A 26,783-nucleotide genomic window follows, 5' to 3' on the forward strand; every position below is an offset into this window, starting at 1 on the left:
CTTCTTCTTCTTCTTCTTTTAATTAAAAGTACAAACATTTTAAATACTTATAATATTATCTATTTGTATATGCATCTTTTATCAATGTCTCCATGTGTGTTCGTCTGTTTCTATTTGTCTACATCTATGTATATCTTTGTCTATGTCTGTATGCCTGTCTTTTATTTATGTTAGTGTTTGTATTTATGTCTACGTCTGTTTGTCTATCTATGTTTGCATATGTCTATATTTGTATTTGTGTCCATGTTCATCTGTCAACGTCCGCATATGACTATATCCATCTATACTTATATATGTATTTGTGTCTGTATCTATCTATCTATGTCTGTATATACCAGTATCTATCTATCTATCTATATTTGTGTCTGTCTATCTATTTGCATCTATATATGTATGTTTCTTTATTTGTGTTTGTGTTTGTTTATCTACGTTTGTATATGTCTACTTCTATCTATATCTATGTTTGTATTTTTATTTGTGTTTGCCTATTGATATCTAATATGTTTATGTCTATATTTATTTGTGTTTGTATATCTACACCTATAAATGTAAATTTTTTTGTTAGTCTATTCTATGTTTGTCTGTATATCTGTATATATCTTTATCTATGCCTCTATGTTTGTTTATGCTCGTAAGTATATCTATTTGTTTTTATTTGTGCTTATGTCTGTATGTGTTCATATCTATGTTAATGTTTGTTTATGCTTGTGTCTGTATCTATGTCTAATTGTACTTTTGTGTGTGTTTGTCATATAAACAAAATGAGAGAATGTAAATGAGAAGAGAAAATAAAATAGAATTGTAACACCTACCATTTTTTGATGTCAGAATTACAGTCATTAATGAGAAATTCTTATGAAACTTAGGGTTTCACAGACATGGAAAATAGTGGTAAGTTTTATATGTGTGCAAATGCTATGTTATAGAGTCTACATGAATGGTTATTTGTTTGTTTGTTTTTGCAAAGTAAATAGTATAAGGTTCTTTTTGGGTAGTAAGAACTTTGGTAGTCGAAAGTTGGACTTTTAGTAGTTGAAGGTCCCTTTTTACTATCAAGGTGTTCTTTTGGTAATATAGACTTAGATAGTAGCTTAACAACCAAGGTTATATATAGTCTTTCACTTTGATTTTTGAGAAAAAAAAAAAAGTTATTTTCCCTTTTCTCTCACTTTAGTGTTACATGTAAAATCCCATTTTCTCCATAAAATTCATCCTTGTGAGTAAGGGACTTGTGGTAGTTCATTCCCTAGTGAGAAGCTAGGAGTGGATTAAAGTGGTTAAGGGGTTTTGTGAACCTTCAAGGAAAGGTAAGTCTCTTAGGATGATTTTTGGAGAAAGTGTGAAATGCATGCTTTATTTTCTTTACTTTTTGATTTTGATAAGAGTGTGAAAAGGCTATGAGAAAGATGTTTTTAAAGTTGTTGGATGTGAGTTTTGATTTGAGGTTTTATGCAATGAAATTGAATTTTTTTTTCTTTTGATTTGGTTTTGTAAGAATTTTAGATGCATAAGTTGTTTGTTAGGGTTTCTTGTACTAGTTGAGAGTTTTCAAAGTTATGAACTAGTTGGATGTATAAGTTAGAAGTGGTTTTTATGGAAATTAGGGTTTTTGGTTGTGTTAGAGTTAGATGATTTGAGAAAATCTTGTAGATTTGATATATTGGTGGATGCATGTGGCTTTCTCAAGCTGTTTTGAGTTAATGGATGTTATGAGAAGGTGTTTGTGTGGTTTGATTGAAGTTTTTTGCTTTTGAGATGAGTTTTTGAAGGTTTTGGGCATATGGTTTTCTATAGAGTTTGAATTGGAAATTTTGGAAATCCCCATATTCAGCTGCTAAAAACCATTGTTTCAGCAGTTAGAGTAGCTGTTACTTTTCAACATTTTTTGACGTTCAGGACTTTGTCATTTGAATTTTCCTACTCCAGTAAAAGTTTTTTACTTCAGCAACCAAATTTGGTTCTGCCTACCTTAGTTTCCTTTTCGTTTTAAGGTTCTAAAACTTGTTTTTAGACACCTTTTAGACCTAGAGTTATAGAGATTCATATCATTCATTAGGGTCCATCTTTTATAGGATCGGACATGGGGAACCTAGAAGGATATAGTTAAGGATTAGCTATCATGTGTGATTATGGCATTTGTTAAGCTCTAAGAGGTGAGTAATATTAACCTAAAAGTATGCAAATCTTTTAATGATTATTAATGAGAACCATGATCATTTACATGCATCATGTTATGATATTATTAGGTTATATGTATCTGAAACACAAATATGTTGCATTATTGCATAATTATTGTTAATGCATGATGGATGTTGGATGACCCACTAGTTTTCTCATGGTATAGATATGTTATATGTTATGATCATGCATGATGTTATTTAGTAAGATAAAGTAAAACCTAGTAAGTCCCTAGCTCATTATTTATGATAAAGGCAAACCTGAGGAGTTTCTTTATAAGCCGAGCACATTTGTTATTTATGAAAAGATATCATAAGGAACATCTATATGTGCTGACCAAATTTTTCATAGGAAATCACTGGTGACAAGTCCATCTTATGTGAATTGTTTATAATATGTAAACTCATGTGACTGATGCATTGTATTTGCATAAACTGAATAATATGATAAATTTTTTAGTTGGTTTACTCACTCAGCTTCCTTAAGCTTACCCCTTTCCCTTAACCCTACTTGAGGCCTTGGAGGATTAGAGTTGTCTTCTGGAAGAGCTAGTAAGAGGCAGAGTTCTAGCAAGTTCTTTTATGTACTTGAGTTGTATAGTGGACATATGAGGTATGAAATGTTAGATACTATGCTTGATTTCAAAGGATTGTACTATGCAATATGTAAGGAAAAGAATAGAATAGTTTTATGTACACCTGAATCCATAAGCACTATTGTATACTATGTCTGAATGGAATTATGAGTTACATTTTAGCATTTTGTGAGAAATGTGATAAGGTTCAAATTCTAAACCATTTTTAAAAGAAAATGTTTTATGTTATAAAATGCTAAAGTGTAATTGCTTATGAGTTGCTTGGGTTTTTGGTTATATGAAATGAGTATGTGTTTAACAGGTTTCAGGCTTGCTACAAGTTTTAGTAGCCTTAAGCTAACCCATTCTTTAATGTTGATAACGTCCCCATAGTTTGATCATTACAAAGTTGGCATTAGAGCTCCAGGTTTGATGAGTGGGCCTAGATGCTAGTAAATGTTATAGTAGAGAAAGAAAGAAAGTTTGTCAGCCAGCATAGTTAGGACAATACATGTCCATTAGGGTTGTGTCTCTGTATGTTATATAATATGTTTATGTTTCATGATATGTTTTATGATATGTTTTGTGTTCATGTGATCCCACATAAGCTTCATGTATTCTCAGTGCTTCTTATTTGCTTTCAAAAAATGCAAGATTCTAAATGGTACATAAGGTTTACTCTCTAAACTCTCCAACCACTATGGAAACTCAGAGCACTATGGAAGGAGTTATAGGAGAGTAAGCACCACCACCTATAATGCTAAAAGCTCAAACTCAAGGGACAGGGTCAATTAGCAAATGTAAAGCAAAGATGATAGACTACCTAAAACTGGATACACCTAAGTATAAAGAAGGAGATGATTTGATGTGATCATTAAGAGCACCAAGTTTCAAAGAATTTCTTCAAGGCTTCATTTAAGCACATATTGGCAAAAGATATGAGATTAATGAACTTGGCATGCTTATAGAGTTCAAATGGGTCATCTTAGTTAAGTGTGCAAAGTTGGAATTCATAAGTTTGGCATGCTCAAGGAGCTTAAATGGGTCATTTTAGTGCAAGTGTGCATGGATGGCGTTAGTGGTGTTCAATGCTAATAATTTCTCCAATAAATGATAATAAAGAGCCAAAATATTTTCATTTTTCTATCAGGGAGAGAACATCTCATGCCTAGCCATGAGATTCTCACCTTTAGCCATAAGTTAGAGCCAAAAACATCTTTATTTGAAAAAGGAATAGGAAAACACACACCTATCCATTAGAAGCTCACATTCAGCCATGGGAAGAGGTTTAGAAGGTGCACAAGCACCTGTGGGACTCATCTTAGGCACATGGCTTCTTGTGAGATGTGTTTGGGAGGGTTTTGGGGGCCATAAGGCATATGGCTAGTCATGGGATTGCCCTTAGGTGCATGGCCAGCCATAAGGTGCATGGCTACCCATGGGATTGCCCTTAGGTGCATAACTAGCCATGAGACACACCAAGAAAACCTATGAGGCCCAAGGCAGGGTGTGGGATAAGTGTTGGATACACACATGGCCATGAGAATCAGGTGCACCAAAAGCCATGGGAAGCTCACCAAAGGCCATGAGACTTACTATTTGGTTAATTTTTATGCAATTATGTATTTGACTTTTAATATTTCCAAGGTTTTAGATCATTTTGGCTTTGTGTTAGGAGACGCATAGAAATAGATTATTTTAGAGCTATAAATACAACTTTGAGATATTAATAAATTAATTATTGAGAGAGTTTTCTCCTCAATCATTCTTCATTGAACTATTTTTCTTGACAAGTCTAATTAACTTGTAAGAATTAATACCTTGATGTTCATGGTTCTGCTAAAGGTTGGTATTGGGTCATGAATCCTTTGTTTTTCCTATTTGAATTATTCATTTGGTTCTTTACCACAAGGTTGGTTTTGGGTTAAGTGATTTTAAGTAAAAGAATCTTATTATGAGAATTCTGGGGAATTGGATTAAATATTTTAGAGGTTCTTTAGCAAGTCCATTAGGGTTCTCATCATGATCATTTCGAGTACATTAAGGCAATCAAAACCATAGCTAAGCTAGTGATAGTAGAGCCACTTAGACCATTAGATTTGCACTAAAGTGTAAGAAGGCCAAGGAGTGGTACAAGACCTATGTTGCTAGTAGGGTTGACAGCATGACCTAATTTCAATTTGTTATGGAGTTTACCAACTAAGCTTTTCCAGAAAGCTCTAGAGAGTTAAAGGTCATAGAATTTAAATAGTTGAGGCCAACAGTTAATATGAGTATAGATGAATATACAGACAAATTTGTGAAACTTCTGTAGTATGTGGGGCAGAATATAATACTCATAAGAAAAAGGCAAAAGGTACACCTAGAGGTTGCACTTTCATTACTCTTTATTGATATTGGTTGTGGAAACTCATAGCTTCCATTATATAATATATATTATAAGAAAGATGGAAATGGGGGCTTTCATTGAAGGGAGTTTAGACCTGAAAAGCACAAAGGCTGAGCAATCCATAGTTTTAAAAGCCGTAAATGCAAGGAGGTTCAATCACCTAACTAAGACCATGTCTTCATCCGAAACTATGAAAGAGAAAAGGGGAAAGTTTGTTAAAAAACAAAAGAAAAACAAGTTCTAGAATAGGATCAAATTTGGTCCTAGGATAACGAGTGGGTCTAGCTTAAGTTCAAATACTTTGGGTTGTGTAAGATGTGGGAAACCTCACTGAGGGCCTTATAGGTTTGGAATCTCAAAATGTTACAAGTGTGGTTAAGAGGAGCATATGGTAAGGGAGTGTCCCAACATGGAAAGGGTGGCCTCACAATGGCAAGCAGGGTCAGGTAGTGTGGCTCAACCAGCTGCAAGATAGGCTTCTATGGTTCCTTCTTAAAAAAGAGGACAAGTGAGAGGAAGAGGAGCTTCTTCCTTTATGGCAAGCTCTTAAGAGAGGGGTTCTACGAAACTAGTTTGAATTTTTACCATGACATAGTAGGAAACAAACATTGCCAACATAGTGGTGTCAAGTAAACTTCACTTAGGAAGCTTAGATATGCATGTTTTGATTTATTTGGGTGTTTCACACTCTTTTGTTGCCCCTAATACAATCCTAAGGTTAGGATTGATGGTTTCTAGTTTAGATTATCCATTGCTTATTAATAGACCCAAATGTGACTCTTCAATGATAGAGATGATCTATTACTCATATCTAATAATGGTTAAGGACAGATGCTTTCCAGCCCACCTAGTGGTTCTAGAGTTGATTTATTTTGATGTCATTCTAGGGATGGATTAGCTCTTAGCTAATTATGCTACCTTGGATTGTATGAATAATATAGTAAAGTTTAGGGGACATGATGGATTAGAAGTAGTGTTTTAAGGAGACCAGGTGCCACCTGTGAAAGGAATGATCTCAGCTATGCAAGTTAGAAAGATTCTCAGGAGAGGATGTAGACGGCTTCTAACACATGTCAGGGAAGTTATCATGAACAAAAGTGGACCAGAGTCAGTTCTGGTGCTAAGGGAATTCTCAGATGTTTTTCCATAGGAACTGCCCAGGTTGCCACTTGAAAGGGAGATAGATTTTGAGATTGATCTAGTACTTAGTATTAGACCTATATCTATTCCTCCTTACAGGAAGGCCTCTACAAAGCTAAATGAGTTAAAGGAGCAGTTGTAGGATCTGGTAGACAAGGGATTCATCAGACTGAGTACTTCTCTATGAGGTGCTCCAGTGTTATTTGTAAAAAAGAATGATGGTTCCCTAAGGTTGTGCATATACTATAGGCAGTTTAACAAAGTAACCAAAGAATAAGTGCCTTTTACCCTGTATTAATGATTTGTTTGATTAGCTAGCAAGAGCTAGTTGTTTCTCTAAGATAGATTTATGGTCCAGATATCACAAGTTGAGAATCAAAGAGATAGACTTTCTAAAAACTGCCTTCCGAACCAGGTATGGGCATTTTGAGTTTCTTATGATACCATTTAGGCTAACTAATGCCCTGGCTACATTCATGGATCTCATGAATAGTGTATTTAAAACTTTTATGGATAGTTTTGTGATCATATTCATTGATGACATTTTAGTGTATTCTAAAAGCTAAAAAGAGCATGCACAACATTTAAGAGTGATTTCTAGACTCTAAGGGAGCATTAGTTGTATGCTAAGTTCTCAAAATGTGAGTTTTAGTTGAAGAGTATATTCTTATAAGGGCATGTAGTGTCAAAAAATGGTATTGAAGTGGACTTTAAGAAAGTTAAAGTAGTGGCAGATTGGCCAAGGCTAACCACTATGACTAATATTAAAGGCTTCTTAGCCTTGGCCTACTATTACAGGAGATTTGTACTCGATTTCTCCAAGATGTCTACTCCTATGACTAAGTTAACTCAAAAGAATAGAAAGTTTGAGCAGACAGACTAGTGTGAAGAGAGATTTTAGAAGCTCAAGGAGTGTTTGGTGACAACACTGATTCTAGCTTTACCTTCGAGCAATGAAGATTTCACAAGGTATTGTGATGCCTCCAGAATGGGTTTAGGGTGTGTTCTCATGCAGAATGGCAAGGTAATAGCTTATGGTTCGAGGTAGTTGAATAAGCATAAAGCTAACTATCCCACCTATAACCTAAAAATGGCAATTGTTATTTTTGCCCTTAAGATATGGAGGCACTATCTTTATGGGGCAAAGTGTGAAATCTTCACAGACCACAAAAGTCTCCAATACATCTTTAATCAAAAGGAGTTAAATGTCAGGCAAAGAAAGTGGGGAGAATTGCTAAGTAATTATGATTGTACTGTCCAGTACAATTCGGGTAAGGCAAATGTAGTTGGAGATGCCCTCAGTTGGAAATCATTTGGTAATTTGGCTCACATATGGTGGAAAGACCAGCCATCTTGAAAGAGCTACACCAACTAGTATGAGAGGGGTTATAATTATAATTATCAGTCAAAGGCACCTGGATAGCACAAAATAAGGTGGCACTAGTGTATCTGAGACAAGTGGTAGAGAAATAGCATGAAGATCCAGAATTGGTGAAGTTAATGAAAGTGGCACAGAAGGGTAAGAACTGTGAGTTTCGATTTGATGAGAAAGAAATTTTGAGGTATAGCAGTAGATGTGTATACTATTTGATATCAGACTCAAGGGAGACATTATGAGAGAAGCTCATAATGCTATGTGCAGCGTATATCCTGAAGCCACTAAAATGTATCAGGATTTGAAAAAAGTGTATTGGTGGCCTTCCATGAAGAAGGAGATTGTACTGTTCATATTTGTATGTGAGGCGTGTCAAAAAGTAAGGTTGGAACATCAGAAGCCGATAAGGATGCTTAACCCACTACCCACTCTAGAGTAGAAATAAGAAAATGTGGCCATGGACTTTATTGTGGGGTTGCCTATAGCCTCCAATAGAGATGACTCAATATGGGTAATAGTAGACAGATTGACTAAGACTACCCATTTCATTCCTATGAGCGCTAACTATTCAATGGATAAGTTGGTTTGAGTGCATGTGGCAGAAATACTAAGATTGCATGAAGCTCTAGTGACAATAGTTTTTGACAGAAGATCATAATTTACTTCAAGGTTTTGACATTGTCTTTAGAATGAATTGGGCACAAGACTAGATTTTGGTATGACTTCTCATCCTTAGACCAATGGACATTCAAAAAGAACCATACAAACTTTGGAGGATATACTAAGAATGTGTATACTTGACTTTGGAGGATCATAGAAGAAGTATCTTCCTTTAATTGAGTTTGCATACAATAATAGCTATCACTTTAGTATTGGAATGGCAACATATGAAGCTCTGTATGACAGAAAATGTAGGTCTCCTGTGTGCTAAGGAAGAAGTTGGTGAACGAGCTTTAGTAGGTACTCATTTCGTGGAAATCAAGTGATGCCTTTAATCAAGGAAAGGTTAAAGACAACAGCAAGTAGGCAGAAGAGTTATGTAGATATGGTGGGAGATATGGTGCTTCTCTAGGTATCTTCAATGAAGGGTGTTATCTAGTTTAGAAAAAAGGGTAAACTAGCTCCAAGGTATATTGGACCCTACAAAGTACTACAAAAGGTCATGAATATATCTTACAACCTATCTTTACCACCAAAAATGGAAAGGATCCATCCGGTTTTGCAAGTTTTTATGCTACTAAAGTTTATGTCAAATCTGAACAAGGTTATAAGTGAATCGGACACGAAAATTTTAGAAGATCTTTCTTATGTTGAATGACCTATCTCGATTGTAGACATGTAATTCAAGAGGTTGAGGAATAAAGAGATACCTATGGTTAAAGTCCTATGGAGTCACCATAACATAGAAGAATGCACCTGGGAAACCCATGACTTCATGTTATAGCAATATCGCCACTTGTTTTAAGTATGTTTATATTTGTTTGTTTTAACATTCAAGGACGAATGTTTGTAAGGGGGGAAAATGTAACATACACCATTTTTCGATGTTAGAACTCCTATCGTTGATGGGAAATTCTTATGAAACTTAGGGTTTCACAGACAAAGAAAATAGTGGTAAGTTTTATATGTTTGCAAATGCTATGTTATAGAGTCTATATGAATGGTTGTTCATTTGTTTGTTTTTGCAAAGTGAAGAGTATAAGATTCTTTTTGGACAGTATAAACTTTCGCAACCGAAAGTTGGACTTTCAACAACCAAACGTCTCTTTTAACTGCCAAGGTGTTCTTCTGGTATCAAGGACTCTGACAGCCAAAAACTAAGCTTTCTATAGCCAAAAGTCTCTCGATAACTAGGGGTATATATAGTCTTTCATTTTGGTTTTCGAGGAAAAAAGTTAAAAAAAAATAGTTTTCCCTTTTCTCTCATTTCATTGTTGCATGCAAAAACCCATTTTCTCCACAAAATTCATCCTTATGAGCAAGGGAGTTGTGTTAGTTCTTTCCTTGGCAAGAAGCTAGGAGTGGATTAAAGTGGTCAAGGGGCTTTATGAAGCTTCAAGGAAAGCTAGCCTCTTGTGATGAGTTTTGGAGAAAGTATGGAATGCATGCTTTGTTTTCTTTGGTTTTTTTATTTAGATAAAAGTGTGAAAAAGCTATGAGAAAGAAGTTTTTAAAGTTATTGCATGTGAGTTTTGATTTGAGCTTTTATGCAATGAAATTATTTTTTTTTCTTTTATTTTGGGCTTTTTAAGAATTTTGGATGCATGAGTTGTTTGTTGGGGTTTCTTATACTAGTTGAGAGTTTTCAAAGTTATGTTGGAAGTGGTTTTTGTGAAAATTGGGGTTTTTAGTTGTGTTAGGGTTAAATGACTTGTGAAAATCTTGTAGATTTTATCTATTGATGGATGCATATAGCTTTCTCAAGCTATTTTGAGTTAATGGATGTTATGAGAAGTGTTTGTGTGGTTTGATTGAAGTTTTTAGCTTTTAAGAGATGAGTTTTTGAAGGTTTTGGGCATATGGTTTTTTACATAATTTGAATTGAAATTTTGAAAATTTCTAGGTTCGGCTACAAAAATCATTATTTTGGCAGCCAAAGTAGATGTTGTTTCTCAAGAGTTTTTAAAGTTCAAGACTTCAGTAGTCGGAGTAGCTACTGCCCAAAAAGGGCATTTAAGATTTAGGACTTCAGCAGTCGAAGTTCCTTACTTCAGCAGCTAAAGTTGGTTTTGCCTGCCTTATTTTCCTTTTTGTTTTAAGATTCCAAAACTTATTTTTAGACACCTTTTGGACCTAGAATATGTTGTATGATATATGTATAGAGTTATAGAGATCCTGATAACTCATTAGGATCCGTCTTTTATAGGATCGAAATGTGAGAAACTCAAAATGATACAGTTAAGGATTAGCTACCATTCGAGATTACGGTGTTTGATAGGTTTCAAGAGGTAAGTAATACTAACCTAAAGGAATGCAACTCTTTTAATGATTATTAATGAGAACTATGATAATTCACATGCATATTTCATGATATTATTAAGTTGTATGTATCTAGAACACGAATATGTTACATTATTGCATAATTATTGTTGATGCACAATAGATGTTGGATGACCCACTGGTTTCCTCATGGTACTGATATGTTATATATTGTTGTCATGCATGATGTCATATGGTAAGACCAGGTGGGGCCTAATAAGTCCCTAGCTCACTATTTATGATAGAGGAAGATCCTAGGAGCTTCTTTATGAGCTGAATGCATTAATTATGAATTTAAGAGGAAGTCCTGAGAAGCATCTATATAAGCCGGGCAAATTGGTTATTAGGAATCATTGGTGATAAATCAATCTTATGTGAATTTTTTATGATGTGTAAACTCTTGTGATTGATGCATTGCATTTGTATGAACTGAATAATATGATAAATATTTTAGTTGGTTTACTCACCAAGCTTCCCCAAGCTTACCCCTTTCTCTTAACCCCAGGTGAAGCCTTACAGGATTAAAGTTATCTTCTGGAAGAGCTAATAAGAGGCAGAGTTTTAGCAAGTTCATTTGTGTACTTGAGTTGTATAATGTACATGTGATGCATGAAATGTTAGATACTGCACTTAGTTTCAAAGGACTACGCTACGTAATGTGTAAGGAAAAGAATAGAATAGTTGTATGTACACCGAAATCCATAAGCACTCTTTTGTACTATGTATGAATAGAAATATTAATTACACTTTAGCATTTTGTGAGAAATGTGATAAGATTCAAAATCTGAACCATTTTTAAAAGAAAATGTTTTATGATATGATGGAAATGCTAAAGTAAATTTGCTTGTGAGTTGCTTAGGTTTTTGGTTATATGAAATGATTATATGTTTAACAGGTTTTCAGGCTTGCTATAGGTTCCGACAACCTTAAGCTGACCCATTCCCTAGCATTGATAACGGCCTCCTAGTTGGGTCGTTACAAGAATGGTACATAATAAAAGAGAGTAATGTTATCACTTAAAATATATGTGATTTTAAGTTTAGATTCATTTGTAAATTTTATTAATTTTAATGAAATTTGATTTAGTTATAATAAATTTCATAGAATTGATTATTAAGAATTCTATATGAATTTTCATTTCAATCAAACATTCAAATTTTATATTTATAAATGAATTTCACAAAATTTTATGGAATTCATTTATAGTAAACATGACCTAAAGCTTATTTGCTAATTTTAACAAAAATAAATTTGGAGCATACACACATTTACTGATTAGATCAAACTCTAAAACTTATGTCTAATTAGTATGTATCTGTATTTTGCTTAATAGAATACCTCTTTTTTTCTATAACTGGAATTTAAGATTTTATAGTTTTGAAGACCATATGAATACCATTGAATTAAAACTTTATGTTGGTGATACATTATTATTTTCTCCCTTTTTCATATTATCATTTTAAACATACAATACGGCAAAGTATGAGTGCTCTTACCACATCTCAAATTTTTTAGTAGGTAAAGCAAATCTGTCGAATCCAAAAAAATAAGCCAAGTTAAAGAAATGACATACAAAAAAGGAGGTTAAATAATACATGAGGAATCGACAAAGCTACAGGCACTTTCAAGGATTTTTTTTATTTTTATTTTTCTCAGTAGATGGATAGTGATAATTTCATTTCATCAAATCATTAATACAAAGAAAGAATGCTTCTTAGCCACAGTAATTGGGATTGAGAATCAGAATAAAAGACTTGACTAATTAGTTTTGCTTTTATGCTTATTCTAATCTCCTTTTATTTCTTTTTAAGTATCATTATCATTATTATGGTCTCAACTTTTATAGTTTGAATAATTATTTCTTTCAGTAAATTATTTCTAATACTCAAAGCCTCCATATTGAATATATTATTTAAAAAGCTAATTTATTATATTGCTCTTTCTTTAATAACCGTTTTCAATTCATAAAATTTAAATTATGTTGTCCATTGATGTTAAAAGACTGATAAATGCAATTATTTACTAATTTTAATTGAATCATATTTTAGTAAAGTAATTTCGGAGCAATTCATAATTTAAGTTAAAATCAAATAATTAAATTAAATTGAAATTAAAGTGAAAATAGTTATAATAAATATATTTTTGTTGAAAATTTAATCTTTAATAGAGTACATTTGAAAATTAAGGTCATAATATCAAGGTTACGATGTGTGATCAAGTTTTTTTATTAATACTAAAATCGTTTTACGTAATGAGAATATTAAATATTTGATTAATATTTATTTTAATTCTTGAATTTTTGAAATACATTTTAAATGTTTTATTTTTTTAGTCTTTTATTTAATTATAGAATTTCAAGGATTACATATCTTAAAATTAAGAAAAAATTAAAAATTATACTATAAAATTTTATTATAATTATAATTAAATTATAAATAATTATAATGTGCAGAGGTTGTTTAATGTTTTCCGCCTTTTGGCAGTTTCTTTAGGTGTAATTCATGTTTGTAAGCTATCGGATTAGAGGATATAATTAGGTTAAATATAACTGGAATTAAATCTCAATTAGAAAAAAGTAATTATTAGCAAAATTTCTTACTCATGGCAATTCTAAAGCTATATTTTAAGCATTTGTTATAATTAGTAGCTATGAAAATGAAGAAAGAAAAGTTCTTACACTTGGTATTGGCAAGCATTTGCACAATTCCTGCAGCGTTAATAGAAAAAGAGATCAGTGTGCAGAAATCAGAAACTTAAAAAATAGTAGTTCTCAAATATCAAGTCATTGACAGTAATTCCTTTGGAGTGTTTTAAAAAATTAAGAAGTGATAGTTAATAGAAAATTTTAGCATTTTTACACTGCAAGAAAATATAAGTGTCAAAAACGAATTTAGTGACGAATCAAATATTCATTGCAAATAATATTTATTAGTGATGGATCAGAGATGGATTTTTTGCTAATTCATCGCTAATACTTCATTAATCTGTTGCTAATACTTTAGTGATGAAGCTTTCAATGATATACTAAAATCCATTGCTGAACGTCAATTTTTGAATTAGCTATGGATTAGCAACAAATTATAATCATTGCTGAAAACCTTGCTGTTAACAGGCTTCAGCAACAGATCTGTCGCCAACCTATATTATCAACGATGGATCCGTCAATTCATCGCTCTTACCCTTTTTTTTTTTTTTGCAGTGTTAAGAGACTCAGAATTATGAATTACTTTTATATCTTAAGAGTATTGAGCGACGATTCACCTCGGTTATGATATATTTGTTCTTACTCTTTCGATTAATCATACCAAATATGGTTTTTTCAACTCCTATAAGAACAAAGACACTGTAATTATCAAGAATTTGTGTGGTCATTCATTGAAAATCCAAAAGGTTCTCCAATTTAATGAATTCTCATATGTTGTTTTTTCTCAAGGTAAATTGATTGTTAGGCCATCACCAACTAAAGTTGGAATTGAATCCCCTAAATGTTTAGAACGTAGATTATATATGCAGCCCCATACATCCACCGTGTCGACCATTTAGATATTTTATGATTTAGTGATGCATCAACTAAATGGTCACATATGTGCTTATTATCATCCTACAATTTGGCAATTGGAATAAAGTTCACACATGAAATTGTCTGGCATAATCATTTATTAAAAGGATGCAACTCATTGCAAGACCTGACTAATAAATTTTCAGACAAAATTCAGGTACTTAAAATCAGTAAAAATGAAAAGATCTCACTAAATTATGTCATGTTTGAAAAAAGGTAGAACCGAAAAAATATAGTTATCGATAACATATTTGCATATAATATAGCGTTTAATATGTAAAAGATGATGAGGATCAAAAAACTAAGTCTATAGAAGAATGCAGACATGGAAATGATTGACCAAAAATGAATAACACAATCAAGGAAAAATTAAATTTACTGGAAAAACGTAAAGTTTTTACACTAGAAGATGTCACGCCAGTGGGATACAAATGGGCACTTACGAGGAATGAAGTGAGAAACATGAGATCGAGAGATATAAAGCATGACTTGTTCTCTTATGGTGGATGCAATAATAATTTGATATTTGCTTAGTCTGCAATTCATGAAAACCTTAAAATGCATCTAATGGATATAGTAACTGTCAATTTATATCGCTCACTTAAGAAAAATATCTAAATGAAAATCCCTGAAGGATTTAAGCTGCCTAAAGCACAAAAATCAATTTCTCGAGAACTTTATTCCATCAAATTGCGAAGAGTTTTATATGGATTAAAACAATCTGGAAGCATGTGGTTATAAAAATAATTCGATATGTCCTTGAATTTGCTATTGATATAGCTTATGTTGATAATTTAAACATTATTGGAACTCTCGAAAAGCTTTCCAAAACTGTAGATACTTTGAAGAAAGAATTTGAAATGAAAAACCTAGGGGAAAAAAGTTTTGTCTCGACCTACAAATCAAGCATTTCACAGATGGAATTTTCGTCCATTAATAAAATTTATATAATCAATGTGTTAAAATGTTTCTATATGGATAAATCACATTCATTAAGTACACCAATGCTTGTGAGGTCACTTGATGAGAAAAAGGACCTTTTCTGACCTCGAGAAAGTAATGAAAAACTTATAGGTCCTAAAGTACCAGAGAAACACTAATGTATCTTGCTTGTCATACTTGCCTGATATAATATTTTTTGTAAATTTGATAGCAAGATATATTGTTCCACTCCAACATAAAGACATTGAAATGGAGTTAAGCATATATTTCAATATCTTCAGGGTAGTTATACTAATATGTCCAAATCATATTTGATTGGTTATTCAGATGCTTGTTATTCTCTTACCCATATAATGGTATATTGTGGACAAGCTATTTATTTACATATGAGGTATAGCTATTTCACAGCGTTCAAACTATAATTGCTATTTCTTTTAACCATGTAGAAAGTTTAACAATTCATAAAGCAAATCAAGAATGTATTAATTAATATTAGTAATTCAACATGTTTTAAGCACATATGGTCTATTTGCCGATAACCAAAAAAAAAAATCTCTAATAACACTATACGAAGATAACAATGCATGCATAAATCATAATAAATGGTACACGAATTGAGACAAGACAAAACATGCTTCATCAAAATTCTTCTCCACTAATAATCTTCAGAAGAATGGTGAGGTTGATGTTCAACAAATTCATTCAAGCAAAAATCTTGCTTATTTGCTCACCAAAGCACTTCCTAGTATATATTTTCAAAATGGGTGCACAAACTAGAATGCAAAGACTCAAAGATCTCAAGTGATATCTTTATAAGGGGGAGTAAATATGCACTGTACTCTTTTTTCCTTTATGAAGGTTTTTTTTCCACTAGGTTTTCCTAGTAAAAGTTTTTAATGAGACAATATTTCATCACCTATTCCACAAAAGAATAATGTACTCTTTTTACCTTCACTAGGATTTTTTTTCCCAATGGGTTTTTTCCTACTAAGGTTTTAATGAGACATATTTATTAATGCATTGACATCTAAGGGGGAGTGTTATGAGTATTAATTATGGATGTCCTTTTGCATTCCTACTCCTAAACCTCTTCATATTATCTTTATATGATCATTGTATCTTTATTTGTCATTGTTCAAGTCTCTTCATCTTCTTCCCATGTATTCAATGTATTTATCCATAAGAATTTATTACCCCTATCTTATGTATGCCTATAAAAAGAGGCATTGTATATGATGTTATACACACTTGAATGAAATGAAAGAATAGAAATTGTACTTTTCTCTCTTAATGTTCTTTTCTCTTCTAAGTTATTCTTTTAGCTTTAGTTCATATTACTTTAATTTTATTTCATAACAATATTATGTTATATTATATTATTAATATTTTTAATTAAAAAAAAAAAGAAGAGAAGAAAAACAGTGTGTTATGCATTTTAGGATAAACCAAATACCCCACATCCTTGAAAACCCTTTCCCCTATTTCTCTGACGATAGTCCTCCATTCTAATAACACCGACGCACCTCCATTGATGGCCAAAAAGCGTAGCTTTTCGGTGAGGAGAGGAGAGAGAAATCTGTAGCTTTTTAGTTAAATCCTAGCCAACTAACGATCTATTTGGACAATCATAGCCAGCGATCGTGAACCTCATCCCTCAAGCTTTGTTTTTGCAGTAATCGTACCTTGATCAAATATTAGTTGATGAAAAACCACCACAGATGATCAAGATTAAATCGATTAATTTATGGCAACTAGACAAGAGTCTTGACAAATAGAGTTAGGGTCCATCATCAATAGCCTCTAGACATCTCAAAAGTGCATTTAGATTGACAATACCATACCAACACTCAAGTTGAGTTTTTGGCCAAATTGGGCATCCAGTAGACCATCCCAAAAGGTATTCATGTTTACAGTGGATCTTAGTGGTTTTGGACACTTTGAACATGTTCCAAGTAGTGAAATTAGCTAAGATAAACAAAACTCAAAATCTGTGCTTTTGCCTATGTGGTAGATTAGCTCAGAACCTAATTAAACATTCCTTACAATGTGTAATTAAATAAAATAATTAAAATAACTAAATAACCATATAAAATGGGAGAAATATTCCATAATAGGACAAATGATTATTTTCTATATTAGAATAGAATTCCAATTGCAGTGTTGTTCCTCAATTGAGTTGGATTCCTATTTTGGTTAAGACTAAGAGGACTAATACTATTAATAGGAGTTTTGGTATTATTCTAAAATAAAAACTAATACCCTTATAACCCAAAATGTGAATTATTATCACTAAAAGTGTCTATCATTGTAGCATCCATCAATCCAGCAGTTGCTGCCTAGAGTTATGCAAATGATTTGTTTGATTCGAAACCAAATTGGACTGCAATGTCTAATATTGAAGATTTTTAAACCAAGCTAAATAAAAATGATCAGTGAAATTGAATTAAACTAAAACTAAAATTTTCATTTGGTTTAGTATGTCGACTTTAAGTGTTTTATTCAAATGTCAATTGAATTCCCAAATCCTTGGGGCAAATTATCTAATTCCTAATCAAATTCCCAAATTCTACTTCAAATCATCAAAATAACTCAAAAAATTGAAATTACATTAATTTTCAATTACAAACAACAATAACACAAAGAATCAAGAACAACACATGAAATTCTCTCTAATTATATATGAACAAATTCAATAATTTACCTCTATGATTATGAACAACTAGTTTATCTCAAATCCTTCAAAAATCTTGGCCTTCTTCGAAATGGGTGCGGTGGTTGTTTTAGATCTTGCCTTGGTCATTGTTGCCATAAAAAATTAGCAAGAGAGGAATCAAAGGGATTGTGTTTAGTTCATAGAGAGAGAATCAATGACCAAGATGAGAAACCTTTCATAGCATGAGAATATGGGTTCTGGCTAATGGTGAAATGACAAGGAGGAGAAATGGAGAAGGAAGAAGGAAGTAGACTAGAGCATCATGAGAACAGAAGTGGGGACCAAGATGAGATAAGAAAAAGTCTAGAAGCTTCTCTAAACGACGAGGAGGATGGATGACCAAAAGACATGACCAAAGCATATGAGAGAAAGAGAGGAGCATTGAGATAGTACATATCACTAATGGGATCAAGCAATTTGAGTTTGTGGAGAGAGTGGAGAATGAATGCTCTGCGTTTGTGGTTTTGAACAAAGTGGAGGAAGCTCTCTATTTCACTATCTATAGACAATGAAGAGGAGAAGGCAAAAGGCAAGAAGCTTTTGAAAAAGGAAGACAACTAATTAATTAATAGCCAAAAACAATGTAGTACCCCTTATGTATGGGCTTGGTTTATTTCAGCGTTTCAATCTTAATAATTAAATCAAAACAGATAACTAAATTTAAAAAAAAATTGAAATTGAATTGATTAATGAAAACATATTAAGGCAGATGAGAGAAAGAGAAGATCATTGAAGTAGTAGATACTAATGGGATCTAGCAATTTGAGTTTATGGATAGAATGGAGAAGGAATCTGCGTTTGTGGTTTTGAATAAAGTGTAGGAGGGTCTCTATTTCACAATTTGTAGAGAAAGAGGAGGAGAAGGCAAAAGGTAATAATCTTTTCAAAAAGGAAGACAGCCAGCTAAAAGCCTAAGACAATGTAATACCATTATATGTTTAGGTTTGGTTTATTTCAGTGTTCTAATCTTAAAACCTACATCGAAATGGAAAACTTAATTTTCCAAAAAAAATTGAAATCGAATAAGTTAATTAAAAAAATAACATGTGTATAGCGGAAGAATGTAAATCCACAAAGAAACAAATCAAAGAATAATAATAATAATAATAATAATAATAATAATATTTACATGCTTCAGCCATCTTCCACTATTTTCAATAATCATCTACATGCAATTATAAGCTAAAAAATGTTATCTGCCCATCAATTTAACCCCTACAAAAGATTAATAATAGTAAATACATTAGTTAGCCTCTCTCATTCCCCTTTAAATATAACCCAATATATTTACTACTTTAACTACATCACATAACACAAAGGGTGTCTTTAAACAATAGCTCTTCAGTAATGGACAAGAGTTCTTTTTCTCTTGAACTTTATGTCCTCTTCTCGTTAATGGAGAAAATGCTCATCTTCATAGATAAAAAGTCAAATAGCTTTTCTACAATACTCTTATTTATAATTTTAATTCTCTCAATCCTAATTTAATTAGAAATCTAACTCAATTTGTAAATAATACTATAATAGAAACTCTACCTAACATAAGAAATAATTATTCATCCTATTGAAAAATATTTCTATAACACTAATTAAAAAAAAAAATTTTTCTAAATACCACTAAAATTTTATATGATAAATCTAACATAACAAAATTAGAACGGTTCTATTTAATTTTTCGATTATAGCAAATTTTTGTTTTGTCTTACCACTGCCTGCAGGTATTGTTACAATTACATAGGAACAGTGTTTTTTAACTTCTCCTTTTGCTTCTCTTTCCCTTTTGTTTATTATTATTATTATTATTAAAGAAAATTAAAAAAATAAAATGAGATATCTATCCCATCTCATTCCTTCGCTGCTTAAGAAAGTAGAATGCTTCTTACCGTACGGTCGTACATGGCGGAGATTATAAAGCTGAGCTGCAAAATAGTAATAATGACACTCAATTAAAGAGGTGATGAAGAATTTAAAGTATTAAAAACTCTCGAATTTAAATATCAATCCAAGTGAAAATATATATATATATATATATATATATATATATATATATATATATTATAATTTTTAATCGTTAAAAAATATTTTATGTGATACAATAAAGTCCTAAACTTCATAGAATTAGCAGTAAAATTAATAAGAATAACTTCATCAATTGATTGAAATTGTACAGCTAATTAACCACATCTACAAGTGGGCAAAATCATTGTTGTCTCATCTGAATATCATGTATGTGGACATATATTAAGATCAGGACGAAAATTTCTTTTCTTTTTTTTTTTTTAAATAATTGTAATAGATTTTAATACTCTATTTATTTCATAAAAAATAATATATATATATATATATATATATATATTTTATTACATTAAATTAATTATATGTATTATATCATATATATATAAATATTTTTATATTTAATAAAATTATAGAAATTAAAAAATAAAAAATAATTTTTTCTTTTTAAAAAGAGAAATAATTGAAAGTGTAAAAATAAATAAAGTACGCATGAACCCTTTAGGCTAAAACATTATATTGAAAGTGTAATAAATAAATAAAGTAAAACAGTTCCTCACCGAATGCATATCTTTGAATGGCCTGCTCTACAGTCACTACGTTAGCAAAGACAGAAATATTAGAGAGAAAGATGTAGGATATTTATGTATATGCAGATTCATAGACGACGTATTCGGTAATGTTAATTAATATATAGGTTTTAATTTTTATATAAAATAATAATATCTTCATGTACTTTTAGTTTTATCAATTATCTTACTTTAAAAAATTAATTATAATTATAATTTTATATATTTTTTTATTTCTCCATTTTTTAACAAAATTTTTATAACAATAAAAAAATAAAAATAATTTATTTAATATTATTATTAAAATATTGTTACAATATTATATATATATATATATATATATATATATATTAATTAAAGAGTAATAATTTAAAATTAAATTTGATATATTTTAATTGTAAAAATATTAAAAATAATTTTTTTAACAATATTTAAAATAATGTTTTTCATATATATATATATATATTGAGTATAATACTAAATAAAATCATAACTTTTATTTTTTGTCTTCTTAGTTTATTGAATTACAATTTTTTAGATTATTTATTATTTATTCATTTATTTCAATAACAAAATAAATATTATGATATAATAAATGAATAGTTATATATTTGTTTTAATAATAAAATAAATTATGTGACATAATAAATTAATAATTATATATTTATTTTAATAGTAAAATAAATTATATAATAAATATTTTTATTAATCATTTTACATATCAATTGTAACAATTAGAAATAATTTATTAAATATTTAACATAAATTGATTGTCATTAACTATTAATTATTAATTATTACAAGTTATATACCCTACCAGTTAATAATAACAGTTATAAGTTGTATAAATAAACTAAAGCAAATAGGCTTTGAGGTTGTATTGGTTCAACAGTTAAGACCAGCATATGCCTCTTAAAATTCTAACTATCAGTAGTTGGTAAATTTTTTTTAAAAAAAAAAAATTAGTGGTTCAATGCTAAACCATAAGGTTGTTCACGAATTTTAGAGAACTGAACTGAATCAAAAAACCGTATTGAATCGATAAAAATAGTACAAAATCAAAATTTTTTTGATACTTTAGTTTGGTTTTGGTTCTTTACTAAGAACCAAATCAGAACTGAACTAAGAATCGAATTTATACATATATTTTTCTTTTTTTTTAGATGTATTATATATTTTCAATATAATTATATATATTTATATATGTACATATAATTATAAACTAAATACAATTTAATATTATATTTTATTTCTCTATATTTTATTAATAATTTTAGTTATAAATATATTAAATTACCTTATAATTCTTAATAGTAAACTATTATTTATATATATATATATATATAATTCTTAATTATATTCATATCTTATACCTAAATATTATATAATTAATAAATAATTAAAATGTATATTATATGATATACTTAGACTATTATCTTATATCCTATATTTAATTGTAAATTATATGTACACCTTATAGTTAAAGATTATATAATTTAAAAATAATTAAAAGATATATTATATGATATATTATATTTGGACCTAAATATTAGATCATTATGTAAAAAAAAAATAATAATTTCAAGTAATTTTAATAAGGGTAAATAGTAAAAAAAAATTCAAAATTTTTATATCAATTATTAATTTTTGTCAAAACTTTTATTAGTTTGATTATAAATCTTTCATATTATTTTCAATAGTCTTAATTAAAAACAATAAAACTCATCCATTAACAAAAATAATTTAAATCTTTTCAATCATTGATTTTAGTTAATTTTATTAATTTATTTAATAATTTTAATTTTTTAAAAATTTTAATAAACTTTATATTGATAATAAAAGTATACAGTAATTTAATAATATTAATAATTTTTTTTATTTTTTCTCTCTCTTTCATAATTTTAATTCGCACAAAATCACACACACCTTTTAATTCACCCTAAATCTAAATCGCTCATATATATATATATATATATATCTCTCTCGAAAACACAATCTAAATTGGAATGCACATCAAGCATATAAAAATTGGAGCATCTATGAAAAAAAGACGTACTGATGAATTGAGTACAAAACCCATTTATGGCGCGGGCATCCTGTAGGTTGCAGCGGTTTTCCTGGTAGTTGAAGCAGCAAGCGAAAGCCCATGAAAGCTCAAATCCGTATGACATAATACGGTGAAGATCCATATATGAAATGTTCTTCACTTCTTTCGGCATTAAAGATGCCACAACCATCTGCTCGATTCGGCACGAGTCCACCAAATCCGTTACGTTAGTATACCCAACCTTTACATACCAATAACCAGAATTATTGATGCAAGAAGAAGCATCAACATAAAGTGGAGAACTCGGTACTGGATCTTTACAGTTTATGAACATTAAGCTCTGGTAGTATTTCTCCTCATAGTGTAGTGCTTGTCGAAGCAAATCCCACTTGTATGGACTGGCCCAAGACTCGTTATCGAATACATTCAAATAATGGCGAGGGATGGAGGAGCAATTATCCTTTTGGAAACCGGCATCCACCACTCGAATTGTGAAGTTATTGTAATTGATAGACTCAACGTAATATTTTGTTGAATCCAAGTATGCTACTGTATGGTTGTTTTCACAAGTAAGTTCAGACTCTTTGTGGCCGCAGTTTTCAGGATCGTTTTTGAATCGAAAAGGGTACCTAATGTTGTCGATGTTGCCACAAGATGTGGTGCAGTTTTTGCTTGTTCTAGCATAGCAACCTTGGTAAATCAGCACCAGAAACAGAAGGGCTGCATATCCAGCAAAATGCATCTTTCGACTACCAATCATTCTATGCTGAGAGAGATCACTTACGTACAGATAATTAATGCTTCTACTGTTAAACAGAAGGGGCAGAGCAATTTCTTTGGTCCTCAGAAGTCTTCAGCATTTGAAGATAGTTTTTCCATATGATGTCAAAGAGTCCCACACACAGCAATTTCTTGGGTCCTCACAGGAATCTTCAAAATTTGAAAATAGTTTTTCCATATGATGCCAAAAAGTTCCACTCATGAACATATTTTACCTACTCAAAGTTTACTTCCATTAATTATTACTTAATTAGCATAAATTTTAGTTTCATTTTAGTCGATTAGCCTTGCGTTACTATTAACATTACTACTTCAAACTTTTTTGTTGTTATTTTTAATACTATTATATGACATAGAAATAACTTTTAAATATTAAACGAACATAACTCATTCATTAATAAATAAAACTTGTAAATTATTTTAAACCTTGTGAAATTTTTATGTATTTTTAAATTTTTTAATTTAAATATTGTAAAATATTTAATATTTGGCCTTGTAGTTTGTTATCGTTAAAAATCTATATATATGAGCAGCAAAATGATGATATACAATGTCAATTAATGCAATTACATGTCCAAATAAAGTTAATAATTTTTTTTAATAGGAGAATGGAGGAGTAGAGATTTAATTTTAACTCTATCAACTGAGTAATATATCTTTAACTGCTAAATCAATTCAGGCTAAGCATTGAAGGAAGCAGTGTAGTTGATGAAAAAAATAAAACATTTTATATTTAATTACAAAAATGTTAGTGCAAAAACTAATAATTTATAAAAAAAAATGTTGAAAATTAATTCATTAAAAGTAAAAGAATATTATTGAATAAAAAAGTTAATTAAACAAATATCCTAAGTATTTATTATTTTTAAATTTAAAAATATAATTATGAAATTCTAATAATTTACACTACAACAAATTTAAACTTTAATAGCATTCCTTTCCTTATATGTTGTTCAAAATTTTAAATATAATGTTAGTAAGAGTTATCAATGAGCACTAATAATTTGCATAAATCTCAGCACTTTCATACTAATTTATTGCGTCATTGTGCATGATATTGTATATATTATTTACTATTTTATATATTACCTTGATGTCTAAATATATCATCTTGATATTATTTATCATTTTAAAATTGTATATAGAATGACGTTAAAAAAATATTGTTAAAATCTAGATTTATTGTAGTGTTATTTACAAATAACAAATAAATAACAAACAAATAATAACTAAATTTTAATATCAAATTAATTAGTGTTAACTGTTAATCAATCACAACCTTCCTCCTTTATTCGAGTTTGAGATACCTAACACAAAATTATAATTATATATATGAGAATATTGAAATAACTCTATTTTGCTAATTAATCTCAGTCACTAATAAAAAAAATTTCAAAAATAGTTTAGGACTAAAATTGAAACCATTAAAGACACGGTAATTATTATATAAAAAGAATCATATAAAAATATGAGAGAGTAAAAAAAAAATATATTAAAGTTATGTCAGAATGGTTTAACAATTTGAAAGTCCATATATCGAATTCTCATATTTTATGAGAAAAAAATATTTAAGTTATTGTCATGTCATTAAATTTACCATATGAAAATTTTAAAAATTATTAATTGTCCTTTTATCGTTGTCCTCAATCCCTAGGAGTTTGTTCTCTTATCAAAATTTTATATTTTTATTTAATAAAAATTGAATTTCACTAAAATTTTAGTTTTGATATCTATCAAAGTTGTTATTAGTATCTATCAAAGTTGTTACTAATAATTAATAAAAAAAATATTTTTGTTTAGTAGGGCTCTTAATAAAATGTAATGTCTATCTAAGAAAATAATATCTTTCTTTTTATTTTAAATGTAAAATAATCTTTCTTTTTATATACCTCACGACTTTACATGGCCAAGTCTTTTTTAAAAGGGTATCGACGGACTATCTTGATTTTAATATGCTAAGTTTAGAATGGTAGAGTAGTCCTCCCATAAAGAAAAAGTCTAAACTGTATGGATTTTCAAATTTGACACCAATTTTCACTCATAAATATTAAAATAATCTTTTGTAGTTACAAAATTCTGTAATTAATTTGAAATGTGGAAGTACATACAATTTTCAAGTTTATGTAAATTGAGCAGAAAAGCTTATGTATTTGTATTAAAAAGCATAACTTTTAGAATCGGATCCACTTCCCATTGATTGGATTGGCTTACTTGAGAGTAGAACCAATGGCTGATTCTGTTCATATTTGAAATTTTAATTTTCAAGAATTGGGGTTGATCCACATGAATTGATCGATTAAACGCTGAACCGATGCCCGATCGAGTTTGTTGTGGATCAACGAGTGGACCATGTCTTTGAAAAATTTTAGTGTTGATAAGCGGATTTGAACTTGGGTTTGTTGGTAGAATTTGAAACATGTTCCCTTTTGAATTATATATATCAACCTTCTATAAGAAAATAAATATAAGATTACATTGTTCTAAGTCTTCTGATGTACAGAACGCAAATGTTTGTTTCTCTAAAAGGTAACTTTAAACTCTTATTTTGGATAATACAATTTTATTATCGATAGTTAATTTTAAGAAACAATAATTTTGAGAAACAATTGTCAAATAAAAATTAAGAAATATTAATTGAAGGGAAAATAAATTGCTTGCTGACTTTTTGATGCGTCTCCCAAACTCAATCTTGGAGTAAAGTACTTAAAGGGGAACAAAGTTATGAGACCAACGGATAGTGATATTAATAGAATGAACTCTCTTCATAAAAAATCTGCTGGTGTACAGGCTTGCTAGGCAAGGCCTTCGATGTCAAGGAGGAGGCTCGTAGTATAGTTTCCTTGGTACCTACTCATGAAATTCTCTCTAATTATGAACAAACTTCGTGCCGCACCTCTATGATTATGAACAAGCATATTTTCGCAAATCCTTCAACAATAAAAAAATCTTGACCTTCTTCAAAACGGATATGGTGGCCCTTTTTGGTCTTGTCTTAGTCACCGTCGTCACATCAACTCAGCAAGAGAGGAATCGATGAGTCCATGTTTGGTTCATAGAGAGAGAATCGATGACCAAGATGAGAAACCCTTAAAAGCAAGAAAATATGGGCATTGGCCTATGGCTAGTGGCTAAACGCCAAGGAAGAAGTGGAGAAGGAAAAAGGCAATAGACTAGAGCATTTTGAAAGCAGAAGTGGACACCAAGATGAGATGAGAGAAAGGGTAGAATCTTTTGGCTCTGTCTCTGGTTAAATGTGATGAGGAAGAGGAACAACCGAGGAAGGAAGGGAGAAGAGACAAAGGGATATGAGAGAAAGAGAGGAGCATTGGACCATTGGATATCATCTGTCAATTACAGAAAGGAGAAAGAACGACCTGCATTATGGATAGAGAGGAGAAGGGGCCTGTGTCTTAGTGTTTACAAATAGAGAGGAGAAGAAAGAAGACAAGAAGCTTTTGGAGAAGGAAGACAACCAACTGAAACGACGGAGTAACCACACCCCTTAGTTTAGTTATTTTAGTTTTT

The 26,783-nt window shown here is 30.3% G+C and overlaps 1 protein-coding gene across 1 annotated transcript; it reads right to left on the reverse strand.

Annotated features, from left to right (window-relative positions):
* Window positions 1-21,393: 21,393 nt before the first annotated feature.
* LOC131183119 (uncharacterized) lies at window positions 21,394-23,220 on the reverse strand. Its single transcript, XM_058153116.1, has 2 exons — window positions 22,488-23,220; window positions 21,394-21,446 (listed from the first exon to the last, which is right to left on the reverse strand). Exons 1-2 carry the CDS (start codon window positions 23,218-23,220, stop codon window positions 21,394-21,396), a joined length of 786 nt encoding a protein of 261 aa, XP_058009099.1.
* Between the last annotated feature and the right edge of the window lie 3,563 nt (window positions 23,221-26,783).

This window comes from Hevea brasiliensis, chromosome 1, assembly GCF_030052815.1.
Source record: "Hevea brasiliensis isolate MT/VB/25A 57/8 chromosome 1, ASM3005281v1, whole genome shotgun sequence".
Lineage (NCBI taxonomy): Eukaryota > Viridiplantae > Streptophyta > Magnoliopsida > Malpighiales > Euphorbiaceae > Hevea > Hevea brasiliensis.

What these genes read in the sequence shown, in the direction of transcription:
- LOC131183119 (XM_058153116.1), bottom strand. Translation starts at nt 23,220, where the DNA reads ATGCATTTTGCTGGATATGCAGCCCTTCTGTTTCTGGTGCTGATTTAC. An exon ending in GTTTTGTACTCAATTCATCA is followed by an intron (nt 21,447 to 22,487) that starts GTACGTCTTTTT and finishes TTTTTGATTCAG; the next exon opens with TTCAGTTCTCTAAAATTCGT.